The sequence below is a fragment of the Anopheles bellator genome, chromosome 2 (assembly GCF_943735745.2).
Source record: "Anopheles bellator chromosome 2, idAnoBellAS_SP24_06.2, whole genome shotgun sequence".
Lineage (NCBI taxonomy): Eukaryota > Metazoa > Arthropoda > Insecta > Diptera > Culicidae > Anopheles > Anopheles bellator.
The window spans coordinates 59,083,768-59,101,307 of record NC_071286.1 but is presented as its reverse complement, the minus strand read 5'-3'; the positions used below and the strand labels follow the sequence as shown (position 1 = coordinate 59,101,307).

Sequence of the window (17,540 nt, the reverse complement as noted above, 5' to 3'; positions counted from 1 at the left end):
CCAACGGTGAAACGTGCATAGTCGTAACCCATTTAGCGACGGGTGTGCGGGATTATGTTATGAATAAAAATGTAATAAGCTCAATTAAATTGGAGCCAACCAAGGAACGCAGCCCAAGATGAGAGAAGCACGTAACGTTACGCCCGCCGGAAGTCAAGTTCGTGAAACTACCCGAGGCGGCATAAAGTTTGGGGTCGTTTGGTGACTTCCTATCGGTCTCTCTTTCGCGTAGCGTATTTGTTCTGGATTTTATCACCGATGTACTGGAATCATTTCAACGAGAGTACGTGCTCGTCGAGATACCGAAAATTATGTTGCAACGGCATGGAAAATATTTTCAGCCCAAGCAAAGTTATTTATGCTTAAGTGCATGTCATGGTTGTTTTCTAGCTATATCTGGTACAGAAATAAAGAAAAAAAAATTGTAGACTCAGGTCCAGTGTTAAGGGCCAACATGCAACATAATAAAACTCAATTTTAAAATAAACATAAATCACTATCGAACGATGGTCAATGTCTGTCAATTTTACAAAACTCGATTCAGTATCAGCGACGTGGCAGTTGCAAAACGGAAACAAAAATCGGGACGACCATAAACAGCACTTTCACCCTCGTCGGGTACCTAATTAATGACTTTCAACATTTGATGACTAAATAACAATATGTTCATTAAAATTCAAGCCCACCAGCCAGCCCCCGATGCCAATTAAAAGTGAATGGGCGTGCTGGACAGAAAAGAAAGCAAGAGGAAAACACGGGAAAAAAATCCCGGATCTCTCAAGCATCCTTTGTCAATTCAATAAGGAGCGCGAGTTCCTTAAGGTCGCGCAAGTCAAGTGCGATAAATCATAAATAAGCGAGACTCTTCAGGCGAACTAACCTAGGAAGGGAGATGAGCACAAAAAAGCGCAAAAGAAAGGCACGGAGCAGCCGACAGGACGATTTCGCCTGACCACCACAGCCGGGACTATCCTGGCGGGCAGGACTTGTGAGGACAGCGGGCCGTATACATTTCCGCTGGGAAATGAAGTGGCAACGGAAGCAAATGCGGAAAAAGGTAGGTTTCTTGATTATGGATCTTAATGATGCAAAAGAAGGTGTTCGTTCGTCTGTCCAGATGGCAGGCAGGCAGGCAGGCAGATGCCATTATGGAGATGTGGTGCAAGTTATGGTAGAGGAAAAGGTAATTTCGTTGCTTCGCGAACAGTTGCGTTAAAATATTCAAAACAGAAATGTGCGAACCGCTCACCGAATGAAGGGGTACTGATTTAAGGATTGCGTTACTTAATAAGCGCAGTGATTTCAGTGCAGTGAAGTCATCCAATAGTTGGACACAATTAGGACGTTTATGGAGATTTCTTTTTCACCGATTTTTAGAACATTCCAATATTTTGCTCTCTAAAGATTCTCGGTAGAAATTATAATTTATAACCTCATTCAAATTTCGCGGCGCATTGACATCAATAAACCGATGAAGCCGGACAAAGGTGACTGGCTGGCGGACTGGCTTCTTCCTGAATTCTTCTTCTTCTTCTGACTGGCAAGAATTTTATGCTCGAAACGTTTGGGCAATTTTTCTGCATCCGCCGCCGTCGCCGTCGTCGTCGTTGTCGTCATCGTCGTCGTTGGGTCACCACAAATCAGGGGTTCGAAATTGAGCGCCCTCGTTCCGAGGGGGGGGTCGAAAGAAGGAAATGGCGATTCCGTCACAGATTGCAGTCAGCCCCATCCCCAGTGTGAACTGTCCTCCCTTTAAAAAACGGAACGTCCTGTGCCGGAAGCCTGGGTAATGCGCTGGAAAAACATATTTTTATGGGAGCAAACAATGTGCCGTACAATGGTTGAATGAAATATGATTATTAAGAGTAATAATGGAGCAACCAGACTACAACGACGATGACGGTGATGACGATGATGATGGTGATCATTTTCAGCGTGGCCACGAGGGCGCGATGAAGCGCTTGGTTGGCACCGAAAATAACTGAAGCACGCTCCGCATGAGATTCGTTTGAAGGAAAGGCCACCGTCGTGGGGCGACGACGGTGGGCAGTCCAAGACCCCCGGGCCTGGGGTCGGTGGGGGGCACTGGCTTTTCCTTCTCGACTATGCAAAATAACCAGCGTAGAAAAAAGAAACGATGAACCCCACTGGCAGGCGACATTTTCCTCGGTGGTGCTTTTCCGCGGTTTTGTCGTTGCATAGCTGAGGTTTCACAAACAATGACTCTTGGGGTGGCCACCCCACAGCACTCGTGGCCTGGCCGGGAAAATCGTTGGCTTTGCTCTTTTTGCCCGTTTTCCACGTTCTTCCGCGAAGGTAAGTTTGCGCTACACGCCTAGACGCCACGACCGCCCGCCGGGCGGAGAAATTGTTTAGCAAGAGTTTTAAATTATGCTCCCATAATTAATTGATGTTGTCCGAAATGGTTTCAATTCCCGGGGGTGGGGGCACCCGCTATTGGAAGGTAATTATTTATGAATGTCCATTGTGCCGAAGCCAACTCCCCGTACACAAAAGGGCTCGGCTAAGAATTTGTTTAACGTCTTAACAAAATGAGTTAGCCGCTTTTCGCACAATTCACTGGGCTTCGGCGGCGGCTCGATCGGCAAACACGTCGATTTTGTCATCATAGCTTCTTGTTTTTATTACGACTTTAATTTGGTACCACCAACAACCGTTTGGTGGAACACTTCATAAAATAGCATGAAATGTTGAATGTTGATTATAAAACAAAAGAACTTGTAATCATATTAGGTTGATCAACATATAACGATGCATGCATTTTCTCGGTCCGGTTCGAATGAAATCGACTGGCAGTTTATTATTATTGTGTCGAAAGCAGTATAAAAGTACTACTGCGTGCAAAAAGTAACTTTAACTTTAAAAAATATTTATTCTTCTACATTATAGGTTCTAGGAGTAGGGATTACCTTTAAGGTAATCTCTACCTTGTTCACTACACCTATGTCTACATTGTTATAATTTTCGAAAAATTTACAACATTTCTTTTCAGTAACCTTCAATATATTCTTCGCTTTGGCTCTTGTCTCCACTGATCTTGTTTTTTCGAATAGCCAGAACTCATTTGGTGATACTACAGGTGAATACGGTAGATAGGATATAAGTTGAGTTTGTATCGAAATGATCACGAAAGTATGATAAAAATACTAAGAATTGTTTCTCCACATATCTGGTTTTTTTTGAGTTACAAAAAAAATGAAGCTAAATGTTTTACACAACCCACAACTAAATGAAACTATGAAAGAATAAGGAAAAAAACGTCACTTGCATTATCGACACCAATAAAGCTGCAGTTAAAATAATATTATACTAATTCCTATAGGTTTGTATTCGATTTTTCCTTACTACATTTGTAAGCAATTTTGTAATTGAAAATTGATCAGAATAGATTGTTGGGCTGGGCGTTTCCTAAACAAAAAAATCGCATAAAGATAATTTTAACGATAACGAACCAACGAAACAAATAATGTTTTAATGTTTTCAATAATGAATTACAGCGAATTGCAAAGCTTTCTTGTGATGTACATCAAGGACAGAGATCATCAATAGCTTCTGAATATTCTAGATTAAACAGAACATCTACAGCCACTCCTACGATATACCCAGATGGCAAATCTAATTCTTATGTTTAACTTTGCACTTCATAAAGTGTGCCAGCTTATCCAATTCCACTACGGCTCCTCTAGCCTGGACCAAGAGTGTGTCAAGTGCAAGTGTGTTTTGCATCCTCACGTTCAGCTCACTTACGAGTGCACTCGACACGGAGGCAAACACTGGCCCGTCCAAACATTTAACGAACTCCGGTTGAACTTGGGGGACGGTACTATCGACGAAAGGATTTCAAAGAACCGGAACGGCCGGTAGCGCTGGAGAAAGGTGTCTTCCGGGGATCTTTGATTTCGACGGCTGCCAGACTGCAACACAAATCATGCCCGCCGGAGCTGAATTCGGCATGTACGGCCATAAATAATGATCCACTCCGGACTCCCGGTTCGCCCCGTTTTCATCACCCCTCTATTGGTTGCGTGCAGTTGTCAGGAAGGCACACGGGACTCGGGGGCTCGAGTGTGACCGGAAGTGGGCAAAAATCTACACACAACAGCAGCGCAGCCTCCCGAGCCGAGCCGATGCTCTTTTGTGTTGCTCTGCTGAATAAATAATTATGCTCGGCGTGTGCATAAGAAATGTGTGTTCCTTCATTTGATTGTTCTCCGTTTGAGGTTAGCATCCAGCCGAAGATTATCCGTAGGTAGCGTTTCGAACACTGGACACGGGATGGCACCGATTGCCGCCTGCATTCCTTTGCTGGAACTCGTTTACCGTCCTAGACCACCAATTTCCATTCGCCTGCAGTGCTTGGTTGGTTTCGATTCATTTAAGAGAATTCTAGCGATCGGACCATCTTCGGCGAGGGCGAAGCTTCGACAGAAGTGTGGCCCGATGTTGTGGAACCCAGGGAACCATAATGAAAACCGTGCTCGGTAATGGGTCTTTTCAGAGAAAAGGAGTTTCGGAGTTCATAGGAGCATTCGCTCCGGCAAACCTCACCAGCTCACCTCACCAATGTGGTAGGTAAATAAGTGTTCCGTGAAGCTAAAATCAGAACAGGAACAGAAAGTGAAAGACGACGCCATTTTTCAACACGACAAAGAACTAGGAGCACCGAGCAACGAAGGAGCAGCAATCGGGAGCGAAAATGCATTTCATAAAACATAATAGCTTCAATTATTGTGCGATCAATGACAGGTGTTTGGCTGCATGCTGGCGTCGGGCGGCCAACAAGTTTTAATTTATGATTTAATAAGTGTAATTAAAACTGTCAGCCAATAAACGGAGCCTTGATTTATGGCGCTGCGCTGTGCAGCGTGCAGCGAACAAACAAAGGCTACCTCAAACGCTTGGGTGGAGCGTCATCTATGGCCATGCTGCCTATGCTGCCCAGCTAAGCAGCTGTAGGCGCCCGTTCTAGGTGTTGGCCAGAGGGTGACACAATTTAGCCTGATTTGTAATGAAATTCTGTGTTTGATTCTGTGCGAAAACAGTGAAGCCGCGATACGGACTAGGACAGTGCACAAACAATTGCAGAATTGAACGCAAACATTCCAATTGCAACGTTTGAGGAAGCAGATTTTATTTCACGCTAATATTCCAAGATGATGCTCAAGAAAATAGAAAAGCATTCATTGTTAACCGGAAACTGAGTTCGGCCAGCAAAAAGTTGCTTTTAAGGCGTCAACATAGGTTCGACTGTGGCATACAAAACATGCCACATCTCTGCCCCGGTGGCGAGCGTTTTCGTTTAAGGACAATTTGCCATACTCACTGTAAAGTCTAATTGTCCCATCCGTTTCGCCCCTAGGATTCTTGGCCACACACTTGTACGTGCCGTAGTCCGTCTGCTGGATGTTGAAGATGTGGAGCCGCATGTGCGTCTTGTATACCGGCATTCCAACGTTCGACTCCGTCCTGACGTTAAAGTTTTGGGGTGCGCAAGAGCATGAACGTAGGAAATTAATACACGGACCCGGCGATCGGGACCCCGGACTGTGAGTGTTACCTGTACTTCTTGGAATCGTGAATCATGTGTCCGTCCTCGCGCGTCCAGTAGTTCAGCGATGTGGGGTGCGCCTCGGTGAAGCATTCCAGCGTCACGTTGAAGTACAGCGGCACCCCGACTAGCTGATGCGGTATCCACAGCATGGGCGGAACTGGAACGAAGTGAGACCAAAACCGTGGATGAGTGGAAAAAAAAGTTTAAGAATAATTTAAAAAATGTAACCCCGCGTGAGATGTAGTTGGTGACACGCTGGAATTTGCTGGCAACTTTATGTTCTCTGGCGACCGCCAATCCAATCGCTTGACTCTGTGATTTGCTCACGATGCCCGTTGCGCATCCTGAATAAACATCGTTTCTGGTGAAGCGGAGTGACAATAATGTTACCACGTTCATCACATGCATCAAAAGGTGTAATATTTCAGCGTTATTCGGTTTTCGGCTCGCCTGCCAAGGAATGTCTTCGTGACGCGAATGCTGTTTTTTGCACACCACCGGAAGTGGTTCATGTTTGTTTTAACTTTGTTGCCAGAGATAGTGAGACAATGTTTACCGTGCACCGCTATTTGTTACTTCAATTCTGACTGACTGACTGACTGACCGACCGAGGATGGATGAGTATCATGAGTCACCGGAATGCTGCCTCGAAGGAATGTGATGTTGGATGGATGAAGTTACGCTAGAGTTCCCGTTGGGCGTACCTTCATAAAGTACCACTCAGTAATTTTTTATAGAACTGCTTTTGATAAAGAATACAATTTTTACGTTAACATAATTTTAGGCCCTTACTTAATTTGAAAAATTTATTCGAATTATTTAATTCCACCCTACACGTTGAAGAATCAGTTGTTTCATTTGCATTGAATAGAAACGAGATCTGAATCGAGCATAATTGGCAAGGCACTAATCTAATTATTACAATACTTTACAATAATTCAATCGTTTTAAAGTGACGCACATACCAAAATACGTCATTTTATCTAATAGACCTACACGCCGACCGTAAAACAATTATAAAAGCCACCCAACGGGATCGTACGGGGTGACAGCGAATGTAACATAATTTATTAACAATTTCATCGATTTTGGTAAATAAATAAATGACTTCGGTTGTGTCAACGGTGCGTCGACGTGCGGTAAGTGGTCGAGATAATGGCCGCCTAATAGGGCGTGATGATTGATTAATTGGGTGGCAAGCCCTGCGGGGTCGAATGTGTCAATTAGTAATCGAATCGGCAGCTTCCTCGTCACGCTTCGGTCGTTTAAAATTTGTGCCACCATTTCGACACCAGCCCGACGGGAAGTTAATTTTTTCGCTACCTCCGTTCCACCGTTCAGACCTCGCGACAGCGTGACACCGTGTCGTATGTCGTATGTACTAATTATGCTGGCGACTGATGATACCGATAATCATGCTTCATGTTCCACAAATCAAGTCTGTTGTAAACGCTCACCGTTCCGAGGAAGCTAACAACCCGCGATAGCTGCACTGTGGAGCAGCAGCATCCATGACGTCCAATGCGGAAAAGAAACGGTGCCAGAAGGCGTAAAAGAATCAAAACCATAATTTTCTTTCCGGTGAACCGTTGCATGTAGCTCCATGCGCCCTCTCGTATGATACTCGTCGTTTTCGGAAGCCGAGGGAATGAATTTTTAATGCCATTCACGTATTTTATTACTTCCGAACCGGTGCCGATGGTGGAGAGACGACGATCCCATGAGCATTGGCCGTGTGGGAGTATAAGCGGAATAACCTTATTTCTACACCCTCCATTTTGAGCCCCTTTTGCTCGAGTATGTGCCCGATAGGATTGAGCCCGGTTTTTGCGTTTCATGCTTCTCGCGCGCGCCAGGGGACAAATCTGGGTACTGGCAATTCCGGAACCGAGCCAAAAAAAATGACGGAATATTTGAGTGAGCTTCGAAAGAACCTGGTGTTAACTGGTTTTCCACTGCTCTCGGCCGGCCCCATCGCTGGATTGACACCAGAACATTATCATCAAAAAGACACTGTCATGATAACGGGCGCGTACGAATGCTTCGGCAGTAAGGAAAAAGGCTAATATTATGTTAATAAGAAAATAAAGTCTTTTACCCGTCTGTAAAGGTTTTGAAGAACGTTTGTTTGCCAACAACTCATTTTGCCAAACTTCACTAAATCTTATCATCGTCATCCATTTACCGTATTTAACGAACATTAATATAAACATTTCTTAACAAACATCTAATACAGGCTTTTCCCTTCATTTCCCTTGTTTGTTGATTTTTATATATAAAATTTAGGTTTACAATTATTGGATTTTTTTAAGTTGTTTATCGTAGTGGAATCAAACCGGTAAGAATATGTGAAAGTTACTTTAAAATTACAGCTCGAAGATTCGATGGATGCATCCACACTACCGAATTCTAATAAAGCTTCTAAGTTACTGAATCATAAAGCGATAGTCCCGACACCGTAAAGTGTAATTTATTCTTTTAATAAAATCAAAACATAAAAATATAAATCACCTAAAAATACAAGAAACAATAGAAACACCAAGAAGATAATTTAAACCACCACTAAATACTGCCTAAAACAAAAGAGCTTTTCGAACAACATTGATACAGAATCCATCCACAGAGGGTTGAGCCATGCATACGAACCAATTAAACTTTTGATCCAAAGAGGACACAGTTTGGGCACAGGGTCGAAACATTCCTGCTGACGCTTACTTGATTTTGCCTTTCGCTTTCGTGTCCGAGAGATAGTTCGGTCGAAAGAATTGATCCGTTTAGTGGGAGCCAACAAATCTGTTCATTTGTTTTTCACGCTGTCGCCAATTTTTCCACCGATTGAATAAACGTTGTCTAGTCACTGGGCACTGTCTGCCAATCGCGTTGGCGCTCGGCTCGGTCGGCAGCAGCAGACCGAACCCACTAAACGGTCTTGTGTCGGCCACCGACACGAAACACGTTACGGCCCCGGCCTGGTATCCCTAAATGGGTGGAAAAACAAACGAATGTACCACAGGGACGGCGACGACCTGTGCCGTCACCGCAGGAGAGCTTTGCTTGCACAGAGGACGCAAATGGAAATTGAATTTAAATAAATCCTCCAAAAGCGGTACAACCGACCTCTGCAGACAGCTCAGAGGTGCAAACTCTGATCGGGTCATCATCGTGTTCATGTGTGCTGAAATACTCTGGTCCTGGGCGGAACCGGATACGGTGAGTCTGTTCAGGAACACTTGCGGTACATCAATAGACCGAAACGCTTTCTCCACCAACGCCGGGTTAAACCGGTTTTGAGTGGCTTTCTCGGAGTGATCTGATACGGTTGAACGGATCGGCAATGTTAATAGCAGTAGGTCGAACATGTACTACGGATCCAGCAGATGAATCATTGATTCATGATGATTAGGTCATGCATGGGAAATGGAGAAGAGAGTCACTTCATCGCGTAATAGTGTCTGTCTGACAACTATAGCACAGCAATATATTATTCCATTTGCTTTTTGCTTTGGAAACACTAAAACAAGCGAGACTTCTTCCAAAACTAAAATTTTATTGTAAAATTTATAAATACAATAAGGAAAGAAAGTATCGCCTAAAAGTCTCCAATAGAAGCTGTCGCCACCGATTGTGTAAATTGCGATTTGTGTAAAGTCTCTTGAGCCGTAGAAAAGAACAAAACAGGAGAAACTCAAAAACACTGGAAAGTCCGCTTGTGATGCTTTCGCCCCACGCCGGCCACTTCAAGGAGCAGGAGCCGTGGGGGCACCATTTAGCAGCATCGTTCCAACACTTTACGGATTACCATACGGCGGAGTCACGCGGAGTGTCCGTGGATGGTCCACAAAAAACCGCCTCGATGCACCAATGTCCCAACATTGTTCCGCCGCAACGTAATCGCATTTTGCCCGAGCACGAGTCTCGGGGCTATCCGGCGGATGTGGCACCCCAGACACCGGGGGCCAATGATTTCAAGGGTTTTGGAAATTTGCGATGAGACTTCGTAGGGCCGAGGGAATATCTGTTTTTTTCAGTGATGGCCAGAGAAGTGGTAGTTCGTGTCGAAAAAGACGCCCAGTGGCCGTGGCTTGCCACCGAACGACAATGCGGTTGCAGTTAGTGGACACTGGCACTGTGGTTGCGAGCATAGCGTCTGTGCGGTCAACATTGTGCCACAAACATTTTTGTTTCTACTTTGATCTTATTAAATGTATTAAAAGTTGATTAGTAATATTTTGACAGTTCGGTGCTGGAACTGGTGCTACCAGAGTATGATCGTAATCCTTCAATTTAAATACGAATTATGTTACTTTGAAATATACCAAATACATAGTTCCTAGACCAAGGCGTAGGCCGTAGTAGGAGGTCGCATTCGCTCGAAACGCATGCAGAAAGCAGATTTGGAAACGAGCACCGAGTTCAATTGCAGCTCGAAATGAACGTAAAAAGTACGCCTGCGGAATCCTCAAACATCAGGACCGGGCCACCGGAATGGTATTAGTGAACGAGCTGGCTTCACGAATACGTGTTGCTGAAAATGTGGTACTGTATGAGCTTAAAAACCTGACAGCGTTCTGGGGCCCGAACTGATCGACTTCCCCGAGTCCGGGCGGCAATGGGTGTCAGGGATGCCAGAAGATGAATGAATCGTTCGGTTCGGAAACAGGTGCGTGCAATGGCAGCAGCGGACGCCATCAGGTCTCGGAAAACTCTCCATTTACGCTGTGCCAGGTTTTAGCTTCCCAACATTTGGCTTGCCAGCCAGCCAGTCAGTCAGTCAGTCGGTAGGGCCGATCCTTGGTGGTCGCGTATGGGTTTTCCATCCTGAACCGATGAGAGAGGATAAAATCTTTTCCATGCCACACCGTCACGCGGAAGGCTCTGGTACCATCATCGTACCGAGACACCGGTAGCCGCTGAGTGCTTTAATGGCTTGTTGGCTTAAGGCTTGTTGGGAATTTTCACATTGTGCCGGGGATAAATCAAGCTTCTTCATTCGTCACGGGCTGACGCCGTGGCCGCGTACGTCGGAAGGTGTGTTCCGATCGTTGTCGGCAAGCGTCGAGACCGGGTGTTAGGCTCAACGTGTAAGCCTTAGCCTTGGCACGTTATTCAACTTTAGATTAGTATTGCGCGTAGTATTGTTTTCGTGTTGCTCTGGCGAAGAATTGTTTTGCTTCATTATTTTGCATTGTGTTTATTGTTAGAAGCAATTCTTGTATGGAAATGGAATTTATTTGCCACCTCAAGCTAAAAAATTATGCGTACTGTTGACATGAAAATCAGTCGTTCGTCTTCCAATAGTGAATATTGCTGATTCTATGTTGCAACATATTCTTAATTTTTTTTTTACTTTTAATCGTAAGTTCGTAAGGAGTCAAGCAGGCAGCTTTGTGGACAAAATAAATAAATTGCTAAATGAGTAAATTATAAATTGAAGAATAAATCCTACAAAAGTAGATTAAATATTTTAAAATGCTTATAAATTATAAGCCTAAAATGATTTCGCTGGCTTTCATTTAGCAGCAGCCCCATTTAACATTGTATATTTAAGCTCATAAACAGTGGGAAAGAAAAAAAAACAAACCGTAAAGAAATTAATCAAACATCCAGCACGAAATGGCGCATCCCCGAAGCGCAACTTCAAACGTTCGTCCGTGGAATATTATTGCCACGTTTGAACCCGTGAACCACTCTTTTTTACACGTCCACAGCTCCTCCAGCTGAATGTAAAGTAAAAATGTTGCCCAAGATTGCGGGCCCTATTTCACCTCGCAGCCTGTGGCCCAAAATTTAGTTTAAGCAGAGAGAATAAGCAATTTCTTATCGCGCACCCGAAACCTTTGCATTCCCGTGCTATTTCCGGCGAAAGATTGGTGTTAAAAAAAGAAACTTTAGCTGGGACGAGTGCTGCCGAATGCTCCGCTCTGTGGGCGCCGGAGCAAAGATGGTAAGAACTTCAAAAATCAACGGTTACTGCAGATCCTTACTAGCAAGGGATGAGCATGTTCATAAATATTTTATTGCTTCCACGGCGGCCTCTTTCTACGGCCTTCGGGTACCGAGGTCTTTGCCGGATTCTTCAGCGCTTGTTTTACTTGTTTTTTTTTGTGCTGATGCTTAAAAGCTTGAAGATGTAGGATTTTCTTTTTCATCCCACAACCGCAGCCTGGGCAAATAGGATCCGTTTCGCAAGCTGTCTTTTTTGTTACTCATCTGGGCCGGTAAAAAAAAACACTCGGAAGGCCTTTCCAGAACGTTCCGGCGGACGATGACGATGGCGAATGTGCTTCCCTTTTTGATGGGAATTCAATTTGTTGGGCGTGATGATGTCTGTACACTCCACGCCCGGACTAAGGAGGGACAGCTTGGCTGTGGGAATCGCTTCGGAAGGCAAGGGAACGGCGTGCGTTGCTGCAAAACCGCACGCTTGAGTGAAGAAAGTGTTACGAGCCCCTGGGGTCATCAAATCAGTAGGCAACGGAACGGCACTCGATCCAGTCTTAGCATCGTTATCTTCGGCTCCGACAAGGGTGAAGGATTCTTTAAGTGGCTACATCATCAACACTTTGCGGTTCAGCGGTTGTTTGGTGCCCGAGAAGGAGCTAAGGGCCTGTTCGGGGACCGTTTCGATTTGTGGTTGTCGGTAGGGAAGGATGAGGAAATGGGCGTCTTTATATCATTATTAAATCGATGACGATTTGATTTTCATGAGACACTCCCAAGGGATCGGAAGTCTGCCTATTTTGTCGCCCGAAACGGCGGGCGAGCGAGCGGTCTCCTTTAAGCTACGTGTCCGCGACGTTCACGTTGCCTTATTTCGAATTCCAGCTGAAGAGCTCTTCGTACGACCGGCGGACAAGCAAGGTAGCACTCTACCTCAGGACACACTCGGTTGAAGGTGAAAAATGGAACCAACTGATAGCAATTATATGCCTGCCGAGCGGCATCCCGGAGAAAATTAGTGCCTCCGAGGCCGCCGAGAAAAGTTGCTTCAGTCGGAGACAAGGAAACGAGCTGATGGAAAACAACGATTCGTGAAAGATAAGTGATGCGCGGTCTGAAATTCGTAACCTTAACGAAAAATGCACAGCTTAAGGCAAAGGGAAAAGTGCAAAAACAATGGAGAAGGCGAAACAATTTGAATGGAACATTAAATGGCGTCTCAACGCTGCTGGCCACGGACGGGCGAGCGAACGAACGAAAGTATCCTTGCTGAACCGGAAGGCATAAGATTTTTATCCGGTTTCCATCTGTTTGGAAACTTAATTTCATTTTTCGCCTGTCTTGCCTGATGCCCTCCGGAAATGCGAAACTTTCAGGCATAATTGGAGTTTTACTCCGAGAGTGCCACTTATATTTCGTTTCCCGGAATGTTTTGAGAACAATCACGATGGATGTTCCACTTCGCTCTTTGTTTGGGCTTCCAAATATACAAAAAGCATATGGATCGAATGGTGCTTCCGTGAAATAATATGGCGGCAAGGATTTGCGGATCGCAAAATGATGTTTTTTTGTTAAGATAGTACGTGAGTAACTCTAGAAACAATTAAAATTAATGGAACACTACCGTACGTAAAACTTCCTCATATTGGCAAACACAAAAAAGGATTGGTAAACACTAATTGTTTTAAGCAAATATGTATCAATGATAGCTAAAGTGCTCCATAACTTATTTCACATCCTATTTGTTTTTTTTTGTTTTTGCTGTTGTATACTATTCAATACTTTTGTACGTCAATCAAAATGTAACAAGTCCAATGTTGAAGGCTAAATAAAGAAAAAATTGAAATATATTATAACGATTTGGTATTATTCATCTGTTAACCATTAGTTTTGAAAAGAAAAATAATGTTTTAAAAGGCAAATTACTTCAAACGAGTATTTTACCCAAAATTATAGACATTACGCAGAGCCGTTCGCAAAACACATTTTATTTCAGTAAATTTGAATTTGTTTCATACTTTATATTAAAGTTAAGCAACATGTCTTTTGAACTGAACAACGAATCGTTGGTTTTTCAAATTATTTACAGCGGAAATAGTCATTCCTTTCCGTTAATGCTATGCGCTGCAATGTGATTCATTTTCGTCATTTTATTTCAGTAAATTTGAATTTGTTTCATACTTTATATTAAAGTTAAGCAATATGTCTTTTGAACTGAACAACCAATCGTTGGTTTTTCAAATTATTTACAGCGGAAATAGTCATTCCTTTCCGTTAATGCTATGCGCTGTGTTGTGATTCATTTTCGTCATGTGGCCACGCATCCTAACAACCTAGTGGCTAGTAAATATGTTGTTTGATGAAGTTTCAAAGATCGTCCTTGAAGTTACATTTCCATCGAAGGAATAACATATTCACAAAGCTCTTCAGCGGCAGACTTTTACAACTTTATCCTGGCGGTGGCGACGATTTTCTTAAATTTTCCACTCACAGCATCAAATTAAGATGAAGAAACTGAACCATCTACTAAAATCTGGATGCGATCGTTTCGCAGGATCTATCGCAGGAACGGGACCCAGAAACACGTCGTCGGTCGGACACAAAAAAAGGAAAACGAATGAGATTAAAGAATTCTCTGCCAACACTCGCTGGCAACTCGTCGCCCGAGGCGAAGATTAAAGGAGCTGGCAGCCGCTGTACAGACAACCGCAGCGCATGTACAGTTTGGCCGAACTTTTCCCCAACATCAGCAGCAGTAGCAGCCGTGCTAGCCGTGCCAGATGGTTCGGCTGGCTGTGAGGATCGCGCGGTCCCGCCCGGTTTGCCGGAGAATGTTTGATTTCAAGGAGCTCCAGTAACTTAACGTTGGCTTGCGTAGTGGGCAAAAGATGAATCAGAAAGTGGAGCAAAAACTTTACATCTAAATGCTAATATTTCCGGTGTGTCCTGGCTGCCTGGTTGAATTCCCCCGGCTCACCGGGAAGGCCAAGACATTGACATCAAGTTGTCAGCCGTCGCGACACGACACTTGCTACACCCGGGAGCTGGGCGAGAGAAAAATTTCGTAATTTATATTCAATCATATTCCCATGGTATCCCTTGGACTCTCTCTCTCTCGTTCGTCGTCCACACGGTTGAAGTAACTGGGGATGACTCCCGGTTTCCAGCCACCGGAAGGACGCCAACCGACACTCTGCCGACGGAGTGCGGTAGCTGATTTTCGGTGCCTTTACTGCATAATTTGCTTTTAATAAAATTGTTAACAAACATAGCTCGGGCTGCCCCTGTGCTGTGGGTGAGGTGGCGACAGCAGCAAATTGCCAACGATGACGCACGCGCCCACACACACAGGATGGGGCCAGGGTGCGAATGTGTTTAGCTTTTCTCGATTTGCCACCGGAAGGAAGGAAAACATAAACCACTTGCACTGCTCGCCTCACTCTCTGCCAGTCTCCAGAGGGCAGTAGTCGAGCGAATGTTGTGGCCGGGAAATGGGTCGTATTCAAATTTGCACACTTGTCTTTGCAGGGCGTGAGGCTACAAAGGCGCAACAGTTGGCTTCGAACGGAGGCTCGAACAAGCTCGAATGTTATAACTGTTTGCCAGGTCATGGCTTATGAAATCGGCCGTGGAGTGTTATTGAACCGCTTCACCTAATGCCCCACGACGGTGGGCTGAGGTTTGTTTGCTATTTCGCTCCTCGAGGGAGATATCGTTCACTTGTTGAATGCATTTTATTTATCTACCAAACGTACGAAGAAGGCTCGATGTGATGTGCACATAGTCGATTGTAGTGATTTGGTAAATACTCGAATCACGTTGATAAGTTCTGTAAACCAACCGAAAACAGAACAATAAAATTTTAGTTTTGTTTTCAAACTTCAATTTAGTGTAACATAATCAGAATGAGGAATGTTTTCATCCGAATGTTAGTATGGCAATCTTTTTAAGCAGACCCAATTGCATGAATGTTACCAAACTATTTTTAGTTCAAGTTATAAGTATCTTGTTTCGTATCAAAATTCATATAGCTCCGCTTATTTGACTTAAACCTGGTATTAGTTAGGTACTTCCTTGATTCATTCATAGATTGTTAAATTTTGTCTTTAGTTTGAGCTGTGAGCAATCGGCAGTGAGTTTCGTGCGTGTTTGATTGCTTGCAATTGCTGCTTCTACTTAAAGTCTACGCTATAGTTAAGGAACTTGTAGCTTAAATCTACAATGAAGTGGTGGTCGCTTGAAGGACTTTTTTGTCATGGATTCTTCGAATTTGTTTGTTTAATACAATATTTTAAAATTCTTCGATCTTAGCTTTTCTTATCATTATTCCGTTGTTACTAACAAAGTTTGACCGCTAGAGTTTGGTGTATGAATTTCCCATTCTATTTCTTTACGTTTCTTTTCAGTTTTTTCTTGTTTCCTATGTTTGCTTCAGGTGAAACTTAAGATCATCGATCATCGATCATCATTATCAAATCTCGAATTTAATGAATTCAGAGTTTTTCTATTAATCAGAGAAGACATCAGACGAGACAGATATTTATGTGACCATCTTCCATTACTGGTTGACTTCTTGCAAAATGCAAAGCTGCTGCAAAATTCGAAGCCTCTGTACTTACACCGCCTGGTTCCGGACGCAGTGCCAGTATTATCTACTCACAGCCATGCCAGCGAGACACCCCGCGAAGACCACTTTCTTCTAGCACCATTAATCATTCAACTTCATCGTTACCGATCTCCGGCTGTCACTTTCGATTGGTTCCATTTATGAGAAACACTAGCGGGATTCCACACGAAAAAAAGCCGCACTACATACAAACAAATGATTTTTATCGTTGGCCCATAAAACTGTTTGACAAAAATCCACTTTCAAGCCACATTCCCCCACCGGAGTCAGCGGAAAGGCGAAGAGCAAGGGAAACACTTTCGCCACCGCCGCCACTTACTTAGCACGTTCAGGAAACCACAGCCCACCGGTCCTGGGGCCATCTTTTTTTCCTTCCACGCCGACGTTCCGGTTCCTCGCTCAGCAGCCCAAAGCCGACACATAAAAACCGTCAACCAAAGTGGCAAAATCATGGTTATTGCGCCCCATTCTCCGACTTCCTCTGAAACTTCCTGCTCCCCATGACCGTGGCTGGCTGTTTGGAGTTTTCCTTAACAACACTTTCAGTCTGGCCCCGACGACGAAGACGGCAAAGACGCCAGGCGTGCCTTTTGCGGCCAAGCCCTCAACTGCAAGGGGTGTTGAAACCCTGAAACTCTCCCAGTTCCGGCTGCCGCTGGTGGCATATTCTCGTTCACATTTCTTCATGCGTTTCCAGCCGGGACGTTTTTTTCACTTCTCTTTCACGCCGTCGTGACACGGCAGCCGGGGCGCGTCGTGCTGTCGACATGTTGAAGCTAATCCAGATCTATCGGGTGGAGCGAAGCGTTGGGCTAGGAGTTGGGCAGCGCAAGAAACCGGCGGAACCACATCAGAACACATCTGCCCGGTTCTTGCACTTCCCAAGCGCGCAGACACACGCGGACACTAGCGGGGTCGAGGTTTTGCGACTGTTTTTAAGTACATAAAATGTCATAATATATTTGCACTCGGGGTTTCGGAGATTTTCCACCAACAACGGTGGCAGCAAGCAGACAGTCGCTCCGGATAACGATCACGGGCCAGCGGGGAGGCCGGGCCATGGGAGTAACCATATGGGCTGGCCGTGTGACTGTAAACATAAACACACTTCCGGCTAGGGGTGAACCCAGACAGCACATGCCTCCAGACGGCTGACGACGACGACGACTTGAGCCACCCGAGCGAACTGCTGACAAAGTGCTCGTGCCGAATGAAGATATGACGAGCCAAGACAAATATGAGTCAATTTTCGGCTTGTTGTTCCAGTTCCGGCGTGGATGGGCGCTCCTTTTGCGTGAATCCTCCACTTACGGAATCCGGAATATTGTTTCGGGATTAGGGCAAAGTTTTGAATAATTGCTCAAACACTTCACTCAACTTCAGGGCGCACCGACACAACCG

General features: G+C 44.6%; 1 protein-coding gene across 1 annotated transcript in view; it reads right to left on the bottom strand.

Moving 5' to 3' along the window:
- Nucleotides 1-17,540, bottom strand: part of LOC131209915 (lachesin-like) — a 50,892-nt gene that overhangs the window by 5,752 nt on the left and 27,600 nt on the right. The window contains 2 exon segments of the mRNA XM_058203074.1: nucleotides 5,345-5,487; nucleotides 5,579-5,729. Coding sequence (XP_058059057.1) covers nucleotides 5,345-5,487; nucleotides 5,579-5,729 — 294 coding nt within the window.